Raw genomic sequence first — 19825 nt, 5'->3', positions numbered from 1 at the left:
TCCCTCCCCCACACTCGTTCTGTAATGAATAAAATCTATGCAGCTTTATTTTTACATTTCCAGTTTAATTGTTTTCAGAAGCATCATAAGCAGCACTGACGGTAAAAACAACATAAGACAGAACAAATCTTGAGCACTTCATTTGTGAGCATGCAAGTAGTTTTTCTTTCTTTTTTTAAACAGTCACATAAGGCAAAAGAAAACCCCACTAAGCCTTTTTCCACCTCTATTTTCACACATTTATCTTCATAGGAAAGGCCCAGTCTTCTGCTTTTGCTTTACATTCGCCCTGAGCATCTACTTGAAAGTCGATGCTGCCTACAGACACAAGCAACTGAACCACAGCCTACATATATTCAACCTATGTTAGCGACCCTACAGTAGAAGTACAGTAGATAACACTACAAGTCAACCTATTACTTTTTAACATAAAACACAAATAGCCTTCACTGAAGTATTTGCATCTCCTCATTAACAGAAGACATTTCCAATTTCACTCCTGGAAAGACAGAAGTAGAGCTCTGCAGAGGGATTTACTTATTTTAAACAACTTCTCCACAGTCTAAAAAAAAAAGGTGCCTCCTCTACTTGTCTGCCACACAACAATGGAACAAATCTCCACCATCAGTGTCCTACATCTACAATGTTAATTTCATGCCATATTATCAAATTATTGGACACACTGAACAACATATGGACAGTTCTATTAATCTTACAGCCTTATCAGTATTTGACACCAAATGTCCTCAAGGTGGTGCTAAATCTGAGGTCATTAAAATCCTCAAGATTCATTCTCTGGGGGACGTCAATGTGATCACTACGTTTAATGGAAATACACCTTTAAAACTGCAATATTTCTAGTGTCAAAGGAAGAGTGAGCATTCATGTGAGCAATCATCCTCTGGGGACCATGAATAACCACAGTAAATTTAACAATAATCAGGCCATTACAGCCTAACAACGGCACACAAATATTTTTTTTTTTTGATATTCGAGGGGAGCTATCAAGTGCCTCTGGACGCAAAAAAAAAAACAACACAGGATGTAGCACTAATGTATGAAAGTGCCTCAGCATTACTCTTTTCTACAGCTAAATCAATTTAGACTCTTTTAGATAATCAGTCCAGCGCAGGCAATGCTAAGTGTAAATCAAAATGGGTTCCTGCAATCTGTCAGTACTGACAAAGAAGATTAGCCCACTTAAGTCTTCTCTAGTAAAACAATTGATCTGAACAATTTCAGGATTCACATTATGTTACTCGATTTAGATACCAATAATTTTACTTTCTCAGCTTAATAATTTTGAGCCAGGAGCTTTAGTATCTGTACAGAGAAGCAATAACATACCCTTCCTTACATGGAGAGAAAGCAATCATTCATCTTGAAAACACTGAAAATATAAATTTTTACAAACAACTGACAGAGCGGTGAGAGTGAACCATTCATTTGAAGAGCCTTACAAACAAAACTAGAGGCTAAACAGAAAGCTACATAAAACTGCAGAGATGGTGAGATACCTTTTCCCTGCAACAAGCCATACATATCATTTAACTCATTGTTAACAAAAAACATTAAGTAAGGCAGCTATAAGATGCACAACCCCTCATGGCCACGATGTGCTGTATGATCCTTCCAAAGTTTCTCATGTGAAATGCAAAGTATTTTCCCCACTGAACAATATACTTTGAATAACTAACTTTTTATAACAGCTGACATGGTAATAAAAAACACATTTCGTTAAAATCTTGAGACTCACGCAGAAGCACAGCATGTTTGCTTATGCAAGGTCAGCTCCACTCTCACTACTCCTTCTTTGCAAGCAGTAATTTCAAATTCTATACCTCAGTAATGTATGGGTGGCAGCACAGATTTGAAATGTCATGTTCTTTGCAGATTATGGTAAGGAAACTAGTTGATCTGTAAAGATCTAAAAGATTCACTTTGTCTGGGCTACAGCATGTGCCAACCAGAGAAATCTACTTCAATTTTTATTCTGTCTAATATCAGTGGCACTTCGTGGGATTTCTTCGGCGACACATTGTGATCCTTTTTTTAACAATTGCAACTGTAGAAGCCTGCTGACTGTCAGGTGTTCAGGATATTAAGACAAGATTAAACAATTAACAATTCTTTTTGTGTAGATAAAATTGCCAATCCAGTGTTTAGCCATCAGGCACACTCAAGGTGTGTTAGGACAATCATAAAGCAAATTTTCACTTTGCTAAAACTCAGCAGGTTAGATTACCGCTTCCAGATCACAACAGCACCACCCAACATCCAGACAGTTATAAAGAACTACCTTCACAAGAAGAACAAGGAGTCCTGCAACAAATGATCTGAACCCCACAGAGTCCTGATTTCATCACCATGGAATCAGTCTGGGATTACATAAAGAGCAGGAAGACACTGAGAATCTAAAGTTCTCCAAAAACTGTGCACATGTGCATTAGGGAGAACTAATGCTGGTATAATGCTAGTGTTGGACTTCTGGAAAGGTGTGCATGGGTTCAGCTTTGCTCCTTTTGTCTCTGTACATTAATGCTAACTTTCCTTCTGGAAATTCCATCTTTTTCTGTACACTGTGCAAAATAATGTCCTGCATTTAAGTGTTACAGCCTTTTCCCCAAACACTTCCACCTTCTTTCTGCACATCTTCACCTCAATTCTCGCTACCTAAAGAAAACCTGCATCAGTTTTAATGAATTCCATATGAAATCTCTAAAACTTGCTCTAAAATTTACTTCATGTTCAGGCTGAAAACACCTTGAGAGGGACAGTGGGGAAAAAAATGCGCAAAATACGTCCAAGCAAAAGGAGGTGAGGTGGTTACATGCGGCATGAGTTCAGTAAATTAGTTAAATCCAAGTGCGAGTGCAGAAAAGAACTCCTGGTAATAAACAAAAATCTGCATGTCTGAGCTAGTAGCAGACATCCCAAAGTATCCATAGTAGCGTATCCACCCATTTCATCACTGCAGCTTCTTATGAGTTTTCCATGTCCTGTGTCCTAAAGAGGCACTGAGGCTGATGACCTTTGTGACGTAACACACAGTACCGTTATATTTGGGACATCCCGGTGTGACAGAGAGGAAGGGCCGAGCGGCTCAGGAGGATTAAGGATGTTTTCACTTTCAAAGCAGCAGCTTGGATCCCGTTCCAAAATCTAACCTCTTCACCAGCCTGTAAAACAACAGTTTCTTCAGTCTGTCCTGCTTTACTCAAGGATTTTGCCACATAAAACAACAGAAAATGCATAACACAAACAAAATCTGAAACCCTATGCTGTGCTCAGATTACAGGAATTTTAAAATAAGATAGCAGCATGCATATATGAATGAAAACTTCTGATATACTTCTCTAATCTCAGACATGTACCACACAACAGGATTTTACAGTGGTACATGTCCTTCTACAGGATATTATTATAGTATATACTGAGGGAGCGATCAAGGAACAGTGCACCACCTCACAGGATTTCATGAAGACTGCAGTACAACAACAAGCAGAAGGCTAAACAACATATCTAGATGAGGAAATGGTGGGAAAGATGCAGTCAACAAGGGTCATGTAAAGCTTTGGGATCGGTCTGAATTCGAACATCTAGACTTTACCGTGCCGAACAGAGAAACTTACCCTTTGTTGTAGAGGCCATTGGAAGGATGGCTCTCTGAATTGTTCTGGCCCACTGCTGCTCCCTGTCCACCAGCTCTACGATTACCTGTCTGCTCGTTGACATATTCCCGACATGATGCCAGCTTGGACTCCAGGTTCTACGGACAGAAATGAAAGAAAAGGTTTCAATTCTTCTATAAACACTCACCTTCAGACTGCCGTCTGAATACCACACTATTCTGGTGTTCTTAATGTATAGAATCAATGGATCTGTTATTGTGAAGAGACAGAGAGAGAGAGAGAAATCTAATTTGCGGCAAAAGAGCCACACTAGCAGCTCTGTGAGGCTGTAATTTTATTAATAAAACAAAAAACGAACATTTAAATAAACTGAGGAAGTGAGGAAGGTGATTAGAAGGCAAATGTCAGAAAAAAGGTTTTTAAAAACCTGCCACAAAATTATCTATTACATTGTGAAACTGTAAAGAGTTGGAACAAATACAGTATTTATTTTCTGTGTTTTTAATTAGTTCAAAGTAAACAAAAAGGCACAGCTGAGCCAACTGACAGTCACATTCAAGTTGTACATTGTGCTGGTTCTAAAGATCAATATTAGCTCTTCAAGGGGCGTAGCTTGTGTACTGTTTAGTACAACCAGAATAATTACCTAAAAAAAAAAAAAGCTCAAACATTGTTCTTACCCCAACTTTCCTCAGGAGCTCTCCAACAATGTTCAAAGCCGATATTCTCGCTGATGTGGTGAGAGGAGTCGCAGAAAGGCTTTCACCTAAGAAACAAACCAGCTGATGAAGACATGCAGCTCACAGTGATATAAAAATAGAGAAGAGGGATGAGCACCGCAAATTAGCTTAGTCTGTAAATGGTGGGGCAATGGTTCATGATATAAGCCTGTTCCTATACATTAATTTAAAAAAAAAAAAAAAAAAAAAAAAGGATCTTAAAATGACCATTTATAGTACAAACACTGAGTAGAGTTGCTGTTTATTTTTTCCAGGTATGCTGACTGATTTCAAGTTCAATGAACAGCTCTTTAGCTTTTTCAGTCTGTGGAGAGGGTCTGTTTTCAGAAGCGTCGGTACTACTACAGCAATTTGTACTGTAAACCATGTACATAAAATATTTGTTATCCTGAAAAACTGCATCACAAACTGGAATCTGGACAGAACACTTAAACCAAATCGAAGTTTTTAAAACTAGGATTAACAAAACAACAACAAAAAAGGCCATTTGAAAGTGTCATTTATGCAGTGGAAACTACACTTGGACATAAAGGTGCATCTCTTTACACAACAACATGCATAAACTGACCTCTGCTGATGGAGGGCAGTGGGGTTGTGAAGGGCTCTGTGGAGGCTTGGGGTCGGGACGGTGTGGAAGGAAGGGGCTGGTTAGGGGAGGAAGATGTGGTTTTGTCCTCTGTTCTTTTGTCTGAGGGGGTGAGAGGAGGAGTGGGCAACCCGGTGGCCGATGACGACGCCGGCTCTTTGACTGCACTGCTGATGGACGGCTTCCTGTCCTGTACCTGCTGCTTTTGCTGCACCGCAAGCTCCTGCCTCAGGTCTGGCACACAAACACAAAGAAACAATAGGGCAGTTAGACATATAACAAAGACCTTTAAAACAATGTAAAAAGCGCTTAAGCAGTCAGGAAGGATATCAAACCAGGTGTCCGAATTAATCTTCAGCCAATAAGGATATATATGTATTAACAGAGAATCCTCCAGTCCTTACTCAGTACATGTAACTCTTTCAGATGTGTAGCCAAAAGCTAGTTTGAAAAGAGCCAAAGGAGGCATTGCAATGCAGGATTTACCTCAACTGAAGCGGAGTGATTTTGCAAACAGATAGACCTGCTATATGTCAGGCACACCGCTGCGACCAAGAAAGATCTTGAGCCGCACCTGACAGATTTTTGGTTGCATTTACAACGTGAACCAATTCTTTTTACCACCCCTAATTTTTGGATCTGATCAGCTTAGTATTTAGATTATATAAGCTTGTCATATTTGCCCACTTGTTACATCACATCTCACACACAGAACTCTACCTCTGGCTTCATCTTTCAGTCTCTGGACGGACTCTAAAAGATTCTCCTTCTCATCCAGCTCGCTTTCAAGGAAGGCGTTCCTCTCTATAACCTGGTTCATTCTCTGCTCAAAATCCTCCAGCGACATGATAGTTGCCCTGAAAGACACATGATACCAGTGTTAGTGCGCGCTGTGAAATCAAATCATTTCATACTTTAAAAAGCTGCTTTGTTATTTACTACTACTTTGAAAAATGTACTTATATCTATGCTGATCTCTTATTCTTGAACAATTCTGTAGACTTGTCTCAAAGCACTAGTTTCTTTTTTGTGCAATCTCGCAATTTGTACTGTAAACCTTGTACTGTGAGGAGGCATTTGTTGGAGCAACAGATCACACAAGTGCCCTTCAAAGTTAAAAATTAGTCAGACTTTCAACAGTGAAAGGGAACGCAGATACCTTTATGAACCACCTGCTTCATTTCTCTTTGCCTGTAATTCTAACCCTAACAAAAATGGCCAAAGGTTGTTTAATCACACTATGAAAGTCCCATGAATATAAAGTTACTTTATTAATCAAAGTTCTGTAATTACAGAGCTTTAGCCCGCCTAGTGTGTTGAAGCTGATTTGTCTCCTGACCTCTTGGCCCTCTCCAGGTCATCATTGGCCTGTTCCAGCTCTCTGATATATTTATGAAGCTGGTCTCTGATGGCAGTGGTTTCAGCCAGGTCTCCCTCCAGGTGGGAGATTTGCCGGCAGGCCTCAGAGTGCTGAGTCTCATATTTATCCTGGCAGGAAGACACAGGAAAGAAAGAGAATGTGAACCAAAAAAAAAAAAAAAAAGTCTGAATATGAATGAAAGAAAGCGGCAGAATAAGCGCAAAGTGACTGGCAAAATATTGAGACGAAGCTTAAACATGCACAAATATTGAATTTCAATTTCAAAGCATAGCTCCTAAATAGCCACATATTTCCAAAACAATTAGGAAAAACAAAAAAACGGTCAAACCATAATCTTAGTGATTACAATGAAAGTCAGCTGATTAAAGCGGTCATACTAGCTCATCTATAAACTCATCCCAGAGCTAACATTTTCTGGTGCATCAACAGATTAACTAAACAGAGTGAAGGCAAAAATTACTCTTTTACTGCTACACTGCATCAAGTTTCAGCATGCTTTACCCAAATTCCATAAAGTTTCTGCATACTGCACACACATTCTGCAAGATAAAGCCCTTACACTGCTTAGATAGCATCTCATTTGTCCTAGATCCTAGATTTAAAGATTGATAAATGGGTATAAATTTGTTCTGACTACAGCCCAAAACTAGGCCTATTTCCTGTGGAATCACTGAGGTTGATCAAGAGTTAAGTTTTGGATAAACTGGCTAAAGTTGCCATTGTATTAGCACTAGTTTTACCTCTGTGTACATAAAATACTCGACAAGGAGAGAAAGTTTTAGTATTGTTGTTGCTATCAGCTGCAGCTGCCATTATCATTGTGGGAAAACCTGCCAAGCTCCTGTATTCATTTGCATTTTTTCCAGTGACAAACTTTAAGATGGAACTCTACACATTTACACTATAACTTTCCCTCACCGCAAAACACACAGGTTTGCACTGGGTCTGTGTATCACAACTGGCTAATAGCTTACCGCTGTTCACAAAAGTTACTGTATAAATGATGACTGATGTTGGATCTCTACAGAGTTTCAAGACAAAGAACTGACAACTATAGAAAGAGCTTGTTCACATTTGGTAAGCAATGTCCAAATTAGTAGTGGAATGGCTCAAACACAAGTTTTAACTGCACACTGATCCACCACAGCATTAAAACCACTGGCAGGTGAAGGGAATAACATTGATTAGGTTTTATGTTCTACGCACACATGCACACACGCACGCACACGCGCGCACACACACACACACACACACACACACACAGAAAGCACAAACTGACTTTCAGCTGTCTTAGTACAGTGACCCGATTCCTGGCGAAGTATAATGTGAGGTTACCAACCAAAGCTAATTGTCATGGTATTGCATGTTATTGTTTTTCCACCTTCCTTGGGCTCATTGAATTCTCAAAACCCTAAAAACAGAATTTAGGACAGCTTTAAAAGAAAGGCAAGTCCTCCACTGAAGCAATGTGAACATAACCTTCAAATTTGACAAACCACATCTTCATTTCCCTGCAGCATGACCAGCTGTCTCGAATGTTAAATCAAAATTCAGTGTATGCAACGAGTGACAAAAACTGGAAGGTGTGCAGCTATGCGTTACAATGGCTTGTGCAGCCAGCAATGACGTCACTCTCAGTCTGCACAGCCTGGCACTACGAAAACAGCACAAAGAATGATCAAAACCTTAGGCAAGAAATGTGCAGCAAGAAATTCTTCAAACATTTACGACACTGTTTTTTTGCAAACATATTTTGATAAAGACCTTTTTTGCTTTTCAATTGAACCACTGTCTTTCAAAGTGCCAGTGCACTGCTATGCTGTTAGCAGAGGAATTAACTGACAGTTTTAAAGGAGGAGACTGGGGACTGAACAAACTGTGACTGGAATAGGTCTTATGGGAAGTACTGCCATCCCCTCCAGACACGGAGTGAGCGCAGGAGTCATCAGCTGCCTTTATCTGCTCTGAATCAGTCCTCTGTGAAAGTGAATGTGTGTTCAGACAAAAAGCACCAGTGAAAGCTATTCACTGCAGGCAAACTGGTGCCATAAAAAATGACCTGCTATCAGCTGACAAGTATGAAAATCCCTGGTTAGATAAACTTGAAAGTTGGTTTGATGTAAATTAAGACACCGTTGCAGCCCTGGACATCCCTCATACAGCAGGCTTATGCTTCAATGCAGGTCATACTACTACTTACTACATGACTGCTACATCTATCCTTGTGCAATGGGACAGAACTGCTTTTCCCCTCTCAATAATCCACCTTTTGAAATGTTTCATTTATTTAACTTTCAGATTTCACCCTCATCTTTGCAATCTTGGAGGAAAAAAATTATCTTTTTTTTTTTTTTTTTTTTTACAGTGCTGTCCAAATCTTTTTTTCTGCATATTATTTCTAAGGCTTGGTTTATAGTGTTTTGATGTTGGTTTAGAAAGTTGACGTACAGATTATTCACAGGAGCTAGTAACTGATAATGTCCTCTGTACCTTGTAGTTTTCCAGTTCCATACGCAGGCGGTTATTGGCAGAAAGAAGCTCACGGTTTCGCGCCTCACACTGTTTCAGCTCAGTCTCCAGCTCCACCTCGTAGTCCCGACTCATCTGCTGAAACTCCTGCAGCTCCTCCTGGGCTTCCTCCGCACTGAACACACACATAGATGCAGACAATATGCTATATGTTTATTACCACTGGAAATTTTCACAGCAAGTCATTCCAACTAGTACTCAGGTTGGTTTATTAGTCTGGATTTTCTGGTGTTATACAGAAATAAACTCAGATAATCACACTCTGGTTTGAAGATAAACAGTAAGACAAAGACACTGTTTAAGAGGAAAATGTGCCACAATTCATGAAAACCACACATGTTTAGACAAACAACATAGCTTGATCATATCCAACACAACCAAGGGGAGAACTTGGCATTATGGGTTAAACACAAGTTTTAAACATCTCAGAAATGTATTTAATAGAAAAACACAAAAAAGGTTATTAATTGTTTGTACAGCAGGAGTGTCTGACTAGCATTTCTATTGACTGAATGTGAGAGTAGAGAACCGGTACTTCACTACAGATCTCTGGAAGTCCTCAAAGATTATGTTTTTCTTTTGTTGTGCCCAAGTTGTTATCCTGGTGGCACAACATAATATTAACAACAATATAATATTTAAAAAAAAAAAAAAAAAAAAAAAAAAAAAAAAAATATATATATATATATATATATATATATATATATATATATATATATATATATATATATATATATATACATATATATATATATATATATAAAAATAAAATATACATTTTTTTTTTTCAGAACTTCAGCTGCTCTGAATTATTCGTGCAGGGCATGAAAACATTGGTATCAGAGTACCTGAAAGGTATGTACATGCATTCAGGAATAAGAAACACTACAACAAGTTTTCATAATTAGCGCTTGCATATCAGGAAAATAATGTAGGCAAATTAACACGTGTTTCTTAAGTTGAACCAGTTAATAACTCATTACATCTTCTTGGTGGAGAAACTGTAGGAATAAACACTGAAAAGAGATGTTGATCTTTTAAAATCACACAAAAGGGACACACCTCTGTTGGTGCCTGGCAGCCTGTTCCTTCCAGTACTCCAGCTCTTCCTCCAGGGACCCAAACTCTGGAGGCTCCGGATCCCCCATCTCCGGCCTAGTCCCGGTGCACAGCAAGCTCTTCTGTCACACCACAACACGCCTGGGGTTAATTTAATCAAAGCAATCAGTCAAGTTATGATTAGCCTGAACTCCATTTAGAAATCGGCGAATAAATGTTAGACCGGCTAAAGGAGATAACGACATTTATAATCAGTCATGATTTTAGACGATTTATTTGAACTTTCACGTTAATTCGGCAAATCCACAACCCATCAAGTAGCAAATGAGAGATAAATTCTCTGCTTCCACATTTCGTTCATCACAACTATCTGACTATAGAGTAACAGTGTGCCAAGTTAGGCAGCATACCGGCAATATTGGGCAAAAAAAGTTTCAACCTACAGTAAATAATGTTTACTTGAATACTAATGTCTGCCGAATTGAAGAATATATTCGGTTGATTCACATGACTGCTTAACTTGGGTCATATTCAATAAATGTAACTCAAGCACCATCAGAGATAAATTGCTTACAAGATTTCTACGGACTCCGGTCACAGTTAGCCAAAGTAAAAAACGGGAACCTAAAGAAGACGTTACTTAAAAGAGGACATAAAACGTAAACTTGTGTGTTGTTTATCAGAAACAACACTTGCTTTTATAAACATTGCAGAAGTTTAGCTACTAAACCTAAAACTTAAATAAAAGAAAGTTAGACGAGTCCAAACAAATAAAGCGAGCTAGTTCGGCTAACGGCGTTAACCATTTAAATCCCAACTGCAACCAATGTACCGCTACTACAATTTACGCTCAACAGTTGGCTTATTTCGACGCAAAGTTAACTGTTGTAACCTTTCTCTAGATCGTCTACAAATGTTTTTATTAATAGCGACAGAGTTTGACGGGTAATTTTTAAGACAAGTCGATAAAATAACACTACTTGTGTACTTGCCTTGAGTGGGACACCGCAAAGTTGCTACTGCTTCGGGAAGACGTCGAACAATAAATGTTGCCATTTATATTGTCCAAGACCAGTCGACCAATCAGAAGTTAATGACAGCCTCTTAGCCTAAAACTATTAGTCAACTGCCTGTCAATCACGTATTGATAGGCGGGATCAGGAATATTATCCAATCAGAGGGCTTTCTGCATGATTGCACACGTTTTGATGGATTACCAGAAGGTGGTGCTGTCTTCTAGTGCTGTGGGAAACTTGTCTAAGTGGGTTTTGAAGATACGTAGAAAAAAAGGTCAGATTGGGGTCTGTCACTTGGAGTGTACAAACATCAATATCAGCATCAAAGCTACTTTAAAACCTTCAATCCAATGAATTGCACTATACAGTATTTCATTATTTATAGGTTGCATATTTGTGGACAAAGTTGATTGCGTTGCTTTTTTTTGCTTCTTTGTGTGTTTTTATGGTATTACACACACACACACACACACACACACACACACACACACACACACACACACACACACACACACATATACATATATACATATATACATATATATATATATATATATATATATATATGGCAAAGTGCATTGCATTATAAGTCCTCTACTCCCTCCCACAGTCTTCCTCCTGCTCTGCATCTGCTTACTTACATGATGGCTATGCTTCTGAGAATGAGTGAAGGAAGGAGTGTTAAATGGCACCTGACAGCATCCTTGACTCTGATTGGGGAATTCCACTTCCTGTCGGTGGGGTCAGAGGTCAAACTGGGTCAACTCTGTCCTTTTCAGAGGGATTAAGCAGGCCTATCTGATCCTGGTTAATCCACACGCACCATCACTAGAGCATAAAGCTGTTATACACACTCACGCAACCTCCAATCCAATGTGTCCTTGCTTCATATCTGGGCTGCATGTTTTCACCGAGTCTTGTCTACACTGACAGCAGATTGCAAACATATGTGACCTTCACTGACATTAGAGGGAATTTAGTTAAAGAGGTAGTTCTGCATTTTTAAAAAACAATGCTCATTTGCTTTTCTTCTGAAGAATGACATTAAAAAAGAACTGATATCAACATTGTGTTGAGTTCAGAGCGACAGTGCTGTGGTTAGCCTGACTTAAAAGCTGTTAGGCTCTAAAGTTATCTCTGATAAGCACTCAACATTATGTATGTAGCTTGAAGTGCAGAAGTACAAAAGTGCAACAGAGTTCTGTGCTGGCATGCTAACCAACTTTGCATCCATATCCCTAATGCTGCTTGCTAGATAGAGTAAGTGAGAAAAGGTTTTAAGTAATACTCCATTACTTTTTTTTTTACTTAAAAATGTTTGTAAGTATAATTATCATCAATAAAATTTACTTTGTAATGGGTGCATTTATTGTCATACTTAAAGACAAAATGGCCTTTGCACAAATTACACTACTGGATTGTTAGTCCAAATGTATCAATGGGAGAAAAGCCTTTCAGTGTTGTAGTTTGTCAAGGAGCTGATGCCAGCAGTTTTACATAGAGCTTGTTATGCAAAACATTGTATTATACACATTTGGTAGCAGGATGGCCACGTCGGTTGGACCCCAGCTTTGGCTCAGATTGAAATATCGCAATAACTACAGGACTGATTGTTGTCAAACTTTGTGTTGACGTTCATGATTGCCAACAGGTGAATCCTACCGTTTACCACACCATAAAGTTCGCACAGGCCCATTGTCAGGGGAGGGCAAAATGCTGCAGATGACCCCAGCGCAAGACCTAAGGAGGTTTCATTCAAAGGTCCGTTGTTGATCTTAAAAGGTGAATAAATATGACAAGTGGATGAGGGATACAATTTAGAAAATTGCGTCTCAGTGTCCATAATTCTTAATGGCTGGCATGGTGTCACATGTGTGGTCTTTGTGTGAAATGTCAAACTGTTGGATGAATGAAATTTGGGCAAAACTAATATTTAACTCAGTCACCACCATCAGATCAAAATGTGTATTCATCCAGTACTTTGTTCCCACAACTTTCCTATTAGTGTTGGCGGTGGTTTGTGTTTAGTGTGGTTAGAATGTTGATATTAAATTTATCTCATTACATTATCTCATCAAGTTCAGCCTCACAACGCAAGTATGGCCACAGTTTCTTGGTCTTCAGTTGCCAGACATTGTTTGTCTATGTGTAATTATTTCAGTCTTAATCTGCTCCAGAAGCTGGTTCAACACCTTGACAGTGCTACAATCTCATTGTTCATGGCTTAACTCTGACACAATTTCCCCATCAAATCTCATTCAGATCTGTGCTCATTGTCGTAATCGGATCTACTAAACAGAATAGGACGGAGATGTTTGATCGGTTTATTGGTTTCAGGTTGACTGTCTGGACCCTTGTCAAAAGAACATATGAGAATTCCCATAACAAAGAAGCATCCTTGTTCTGAAAATATCAAAGCACCAGCACAGCAATATAGTTGAAGTTGTCACAGTGTACTGTTAACCAGTCATCATACTGCCAAAATATGGACTTTCATACACTGTTTTGAAAAATGCTTAACATTTCTTGAGGTTTATTTCAGTGTTGTTTTTCAGTCAACATGTATCTACTAGAGGGCTGCGCCCAAATCAAGTACAATTTTTCAGCTTTTACCTTCTGATATAATATGGGTATATCGAGTAATACAATCATCAAATCTCTTTCATAAATAATAATGAAAGTGTTTAAGCTTCGCTAAATCTAAACAAGAGTGAATAATGAGTCTGGCTCAGGTAGGTGATGTGGTACACAATAAGGTATCTGGGCTGATGGCAACCTATTAGATGGTTCAAGTAAGAGGACAGGATTATAATACCGTATCTTCACATCTCAAACACAGGAGACACAACACAAATGGGATGCACTGATACATATCTTTTGCATTAATACATCATGGGTGCTTTTGATTGAGAGTGGTAAGCTGACTGTTGGACTTTCCAGGGGATGTGATTATTTGCTTCTTACAGAGTTAGACAGAAGTTGTTCACTAATATTAAACCACAGTCAATGGGCAGGTAGCTTAGACCAGAAGCAGGGAACTAAGCTCAGTTATTGCAATTATGCTGCAAAAACAGTATATTTGTGGGTGCAGTGTTCAAATTTTCTCATCTAACTGACAGCAATTAAAGCCAATATTTCCTGAATAATGAGCTCTTGCTTTGTCCAACTCAGACTCTCAACATATCTAAAACTGCTGTAAATGCCATCAAATTATTTCCTTCTTTCATAAAGCACCACCACCATAGCCAGTTCTCTCCTTGAACACTTGTGGCAAAGTCCACTGAAAACTAATGTAAATCTGATGTAGATATTCATTATCTCCATATGTTTCTGTTGAACACACTGACCTTTCCTCTAGCACCACCATCAAGTATTTTCAAAGTTCTCTTTGCAGATTACTGAGCACATTCACAATCCCAAAACATTTATATTTTCAGACATTAGTCTGATTACATCAGTGCTTCCCAAAGCAAATTAATTTAAAACACGCACAAAATTATATACATACATATCTCATTTTACTGATTACTAATGACGACCACCAGTCAGCCAAACACAGCAAGCTCATAGACCTGTAGTCAGGGCAGATTTGTCACCAAGAAAAGGCACAACAGGTGTACTGCAGAAACAGCAAGCCCTTAATTTAGGTCTCAGGAGCTACAATGCACCATGGGCTTATTCAAACCAGGGCCATCAGCACAACCAGCCACGGCCTTCTACCACAAATGAAATGCCCATTATGTCTGCTGGCCCAGTCTTGTTTCAACTGAAACCTTTGAGGTGTGGAGTCAGAGCCATCATTTATACATCACTGCAGCTGTAAACAATGTGTGATAAGCTTGAGCACTTGGCTCTAAACTCCACTTTAGCCATTTTAGTGTTGGTCCACAAAAAATACTTCAATAATTACAATGTGGTTGGTAAAAACCTTACTGCATATATACTACCGTTCAAAAGTTTGGAGTCACTTAGAAATGTCCTTATTTTTGAAAGAAAAACTGTTTTCTTTAATGAATAAAAAATTAAATTAATCAGAAATACAGTCTAGACATTGTTAATTTGGTCAATGACTATTGTAGCTGGAAACGGTTGATTTTTAATGGAATATCTACATAGGAGTACAGAGGAACATTTCCAGCAACCATCACTCCTGTGTTCTAACGCTACATTGTGTTAGCTAATGGTGTTGAAAGGCTAATTGATGATTAGAAAACCTTTGTGGAATTATGTTAGTACATGAATAAAACTGTGGGTTTTCATGGAAAACAGGAAATTGTCTGGGTGACCCCAAACTTTTGAACAGTAGTATACATAATTACATTTAGCTCCCTGAGGGTGAATCCTATAAATCCACTGACCTCCGCTCCTTTATGGCCAAAATATTCACTTTTATACAACAAATATCCTGATCTTGTGAGCTGATGGACCATCATGCTCGCCTGAGGATGGATTTGTTTGATTATAACGATCCTCCTGACTGTTACTCCAGCACCACCCTCAGGACAAAATTGATTCTTTTTAGCTCTATTACAGATGATGTTTTTAAAATAGAATAATTCTGTGTATGTTGTTTGTTTTATCTGACACTTTAGATATAATGGATTACACTTAAGACTACAGCTTGTTTGTGGTTTTAGACTGTCTTCTTATACTGCATTTTGTGTTTCTTTGGTCTGTTCAGCTGTCAGGAATTACATTTTCATAACTCTAGAGGGCTTGCATCAGACACTTACAGTTAAAAAGAGTCAAAAAGCACTGGATTACACTCTCCCTGCCTTGTAAATGCCCACATCATCAAACGTAATAGTGTTACTAATCGCACTGGTGTTTGAAATCTGCATCAGTGACACAGTTTTCATTCACTCTTCAGCTTTTCAGCTCTCCACAGTGCTTTCAGTTTGTGGATGCTGGTTTAACAGCTTTAGATAACCCAACTGTCCTGCTATCAAAGCTCAAATGTCTGGATGACAGAAGCTATGTGCTCCTCCTCTCTTTAGTTTTCTCTCTGGGCTTTTTGCTTCTTTCGGGCCAGCCGGGCCTCACGCATCTCCTCCAGAGTTTTACGGGGGTCCATGAGAAACGCCAGAGCCACAGCGGCAGTGCCATCGCCGCTCTGCCGTGAGAAGCACAGGAAGGTGGCCCACAGGAAGGCGCAGCAACCCATGAAGGCCGTTCGCATGTGCAATGGCATCAGGGCAAAGTTCAGAAACTAAGAAGAGGCAAGAGATAAGATGTCAGGGAGAGGGTCGGACATAGTTGCAGGATATCGTTTGCATTTATTTATTATGTAATAATAGTTTATTGACTCATTTTGTTGCCCATTTGCAAAGACCATAAAAAATTCTGTTCTGAGAATCTCACTGAGAAGCCAAAGTTTTTTCTCTATAATGGGAGGAAACAGTAATCATGATGGGTCTATAGATTTCATGCAGCATTAGACTAACCAAATTCTGATGAGGTCTTATTCAGCACATGTTGTTGCCTTTCTCAACAAGTTCAGTGTTATTCATTCAATGACGTAGTCTATGACATTCAACAACAAGCTCTTGAATTTACTAGTAATTGTCATTTTATGTATGTTACTGTATTGTTGCTCCTGTTATTGTGTTTCATCCACAGCTCCATTGTTATTATATCCTTATATTTGCAGTCAATACAGCTCAACCAGGAGCAATGCACAGTGCTCCATAAACAGTTAGAACTGGCTTATACTTAAAATTGACATATTAATGTAGATACTGCACTCTTTCATTTAGTCACACTGAAAATGTTCACCATATTTACAGCACAACTGCCAAATCACTGATTAACTCCTTTTGTTCCTTATTGACTAATAATAAACTGATTCCAAGTTTACCTGCATGAATGGCCAGTACATGAGTCCAGTCTGAAAGGGAAAACAAGACACGATGAGTGATCTTAATATGTAAAGGACTTTCACAACCCCTGTGTACATCTCTGCTCTGTCTACCTTAAATGACCATAATGAGAAATGCAGTAATATTACTGAAAACATTACTCTCCTTTTATCAACAAATATACCACACCCAATGTTATGGAAATGGATGGTGTAGTTTCCCTATGGGGTAAAGGCACTTCATTCATCCTAACTGCTTGATGATATAGTTCCAGCATCCCATTCCCATCCCATTTTATGATGAACTGCGCTGTGAGTTGGGCTTTGTTCTGGATTTAATGGTACTTTTAGGATGATTGATTTCTTGGAATGTCCATATCAGTGCACCACAGAATATCTACAAATCATTTAATCTCTAATACAGCCTTCAGAGATGTTGTACACACATACGTGGTGTGTGTGTGTGTGTGTGTGTGTGTGTGTGTGTGTGTGTGTGTGTGTGTGTGTGTAAGGATAATTGCTGGAAAGTAAGCAATGTTATAGTTAAAGAGTAAAAGTCCTGCTTTCACAAGTTAAGTAAAAACAGAGTGAAATGTACTTACCTATATTAAATAGTAGGCTCATTTTTGCTGTGCAACAGAATGTCCCCTGTCAGTGTCACATTATTTAATATCTGATTATAATTACGGATTTAATCCTCCTTTAATGGCTTGTGGATAGTGGAGGAGGAAGTTTATTCTAGTCTCAAGTAATGAACAGTAATACATAGTTTACCATTATATGGGCTTAGTATAAAGCTGTCAAAAAAATGTAGTGAATATGACGTTTACTACTGAAATTTAGCAAAAGAAAAAATTGATATATAAAGTAAAAAGACTTTAAAAGACCTCTTTCCATCTCTGACAAAGTAACATTTTTGGGACAAGATATATGCTATTGAAACCATACATCTAAAACTTTATCGCACAAGTTAAATAAAAATTTAGAAACAGCATGACACCACGATTTACATTTGGCAGGATTTCAGCTCCTATAAACGTCCGGAACCTCGCTGACGTTTATATCCGCTGGCTGTAGTCACGATTGAATTACCTCCCTTGCTCCCACGCCACTGCGCAAAAGCAGCAGTGGCACAATCTGTGGTAATCTGGTTGTGAGCTGTCAGCTGCAGCCACCGAGTGCGAAGGGAAGGTGACTTTCTTTCGCTTGATGGTGCTGATGCCTTTCCTTACCTTCCAGGTGTTGAAGAACTTCTCCCTCCAGTCCTCAAATATATCCTCCTTACCCTCCAAGAAGCTCACTCCTGCAAGACCAGAGGAGGCGTTTAGGCAGAGTTTGGAACGATAACCATTTGTGCGCCTTTACGCACAATGTAGAGTGTGATTCCTTACCGTGGCCTACATGATGTTTGATTGAGAGATAACATTGATAGGATGCCACCTTAACTCCCCATTGCTTCAATTCTTATATTTCATTTATAAACCCAATTCATCTTGGCTTGAGATATTTTTTGGCACGAGATAATAGTAGATGTTTGGTTCATAGAAAAACGTTCCTCTCAACAGAGGTAATGCATTTTGCACATTGCCTAGGTTAAACTGTCATTTGTGTGCATTAGTTGTGTATTAAGATCAATGTGTCATCTTACCCGTGTAGAAGACACTGGTGGCCAAGGGCGAGGCGAAGCTTTGATCCAGCAGGAGTTTGCGGAAAACCATCCCGGCAGACTTTCCAGGGAAACGTCTCTCCAAGGCTCGTAGCCAGAAGTAATTAAAGTTTCCATGGAAACTAATTGCCACGATGGCAACATTGCGAGTGTGTTTCCAGTCCATGCACTCCTTCTGAGCCATGAGCTGGTGGACGAGGTCACCTCCGGCGAATAAGCACCCGTACAAAGTCACATTGGCCAGCCAGGGGAATCGCTTGGCGGCTTCTTTGAGTACAGTTCTTCTCATGTTGGCACCGATGGAGAAGCTGAGGTACCGCTGGCGCGCAGAAGACTGTCTGCCCTAAATGGCTTCAGTTCAGCAATCAAGACGCAAGCATAGCGGCTAAATTCATTTGAGTAGGCCCTGATGTCACCCGGCTCTCCAACAGGACGCAATCCATCTGTGAGCGGTAATCAGGGAGGGATTATACGTTTCCACCAGCAGCAGGAATATCACATATTATCAGATCTCAGAAGAAATGCAGACTCCGCCAAAAAAGTGTCTCAGACAGTCTAATCGGCATATTTGTGCTCTGCGTAAAACCAACCATGGCTCCACTTTTGTCACTTGGAAAGGGTTTCTCCCTAAAAGTATTGCGTCCTGGAGGTACGCGTGCGTAAAATACACCCAATCGTGCCCTAAAAGAAACAGAGCAGCTTGTCTTCACTGGAAGATAACAATAAATCTAGATCATTCTGTCTGCTCTGACTCGGCGTGTCGATCCCTGTCAATCCAGGTGCCTCTCAAACTACAAATCCTGCAGGTCAAGCGCAAATCTGAAGGACTGTCAAAGTCTGCTCAGGCGCAGAGCTGCGTCTGACTGCGTCACTGACATCACCAGCAACACTTTGCTGCCCAGAGCTCTGAGCCAAGGCGAGTTCAGCCAGTCCATGTACCATCAGATCAGCGGCATCTAAAGCAGCAAAGCTGCCACTCCTCTCTCCCCGTCGTCTTTCCCATTCAAATTTGCTTTCTCAGCCTGGTTGAAAAAAAAAGGTTTTACATAAGAGATTCAGATTATTAGGAGGAAGGAGGCTCACGTAAATTAATATTGTATTTTCTTTACTGGGGGAATCCATGCGTCAAAGAGTTAAAAAGGTGCCACATCACTCTTCTACATGCATCACTGTCAAACACATATTGTCTGGTATATTCAGATTTATTTAATGAAGTGCATCATATCGGCACAAAGAGCCAAAAAATTAAAGGCTGTTTGTATGCATTTTTAAAATCCCAATTATTTCCAGGACATATGTGGATATCTACAGACAAAATAAGTTGGCGGGTTTAAAAAAAAATCAACAGATGTCTTGCAC

General features: G+C 39.4%; 2 protein-coding genes across 3 annotated transcripts; both read right to left on the bottom strand.

Moving 5' to 3' along the window:
• Positions 1-44: 44 nt before the first annotated feature.
• Positions 45-11004, bottom strand: LOC111576403 (nuclear distribution protein nudE homolog 1-like). 2 transcript variants are annotated; one of them, XM_023282058.3, is made up of 9 exons: positions 10920-11004; positions 9931-10068; positions 8830-8983; positions 6298-6446; positions 5679-5815; positions 4941-5192; positions 4313-4398; positions 3633-3769; positions 45-3179 (listed from the first exon to the last, which is right to left on the bottom strand). In XM_023282058.3, exons 2-9 carry the CDS (start codon positions 10014-10016, stop codon positions 3131-3133), a joined length of 1050 nt encoding a protein of 349 aa, XP_023137826.1. In that variant the 5' UTR covers positions 10017-10068; positions 10920-11004; the 3' UTR covers positions 45-3130. The 2 variants fall into 2 exon arrangements, with proteins under 2 accessions (XP_023137826.1, XP_023137827.1); XM_023282059.3 differs by having other exon boundaries at positions 9931-10049; positions 10920-10994.
• A 2249-nt stretch (positions 11005-13253) lies between these two features.
• Positions 13254-19282, bottom strand: mpv17l (MPV17 mitochondrial membrane protein like). Its single transcript, XM_023282081.3, has 4 exons — positions 18449-19282; positions 18033-18103; positions 16801-16830; positions 13254-16152 (listed from the first exon to the last, which is right to left on the bottom strand). Exons 1-4 carry the CDS (start codon positions 18753-18755, stop codon positions 15937-15939), a joined length of 624 nt encoding a protein of 207 aa, XP_023137849.1. The 5' UTR covers positions 18756-19282; the 3' UTR covers positions 13254-15936.
• Between the last annotated feature and the right edge of the window lie 543 nt (positions 19283-19825).

Source organism: Amphiprion ocellaris, chromosome 19 (genome assembly GCF_022539595.1).
Source record: "Amphiprion ocellaris isolate individual 3 ecotype Okinawa chromosome 19, ASM2253959v1, whole genome shotgun sequence".
Classification (NCBI taxonomy): domain Eukaryota; kingdom Metazoa; phylum Chordata; class Actinopteri; family Pomacentridae; genus Amphiprion; species Amphiprion ocellaris.
Note: the sequence above shows the minus strand (reverse complement) of the source record. Positions and strands in the feature narration are given on the sequence as shown.

Excerpts from the sequence above, each read along its gene's own strand:
- LOC111576403 (XM_023282058.3), bottom strand. The coding sequence starts at position 10,016 with ATGGGGGATCCGGAGCCTCCAGAGTTTGGGTCCCTGGAGGAAGAGCTG. Across the intron at positions 8,984-9,930 it reads GCTGCCAGGCACCAACAGAG|TGCGGAGGAAGCCCAGGAGG; the intron begins GTGTGTCCCTTT and ends GTGTGTGTTCAG. Across the intron at positions 6,447-8,829 it reads TGGAACTGGAAAACTACAAG|GATAAATATGAGACTCAGCA; the intron begins GTACAGAGGACA and ends TCTTCCTGCCAG.
- mpv17l (XM_023282081.3), bottom strand. The coding sequence starts at position 18,755 with ATGAGAAGAACTGTACTCAAAGAAGCCGCCAAGCGATTCCCCTGGCTG. Across the intron at positions 16,831-18,032 it reads AGTTCTTCAACACCTGGAAG|ACTGGACTCATGTACTGGCC; the intron begins GTAAGGAAAGGC and ends TTTCCCTTTCAG. Across the intron at positions 16,153-16,800 it reads TGTACTGGCCATTCATGCAG|TTTCTGAACTTTGCCCTGAT; the intron begins GTAAACTTGGAA and ends GCCTCTTCTTAG.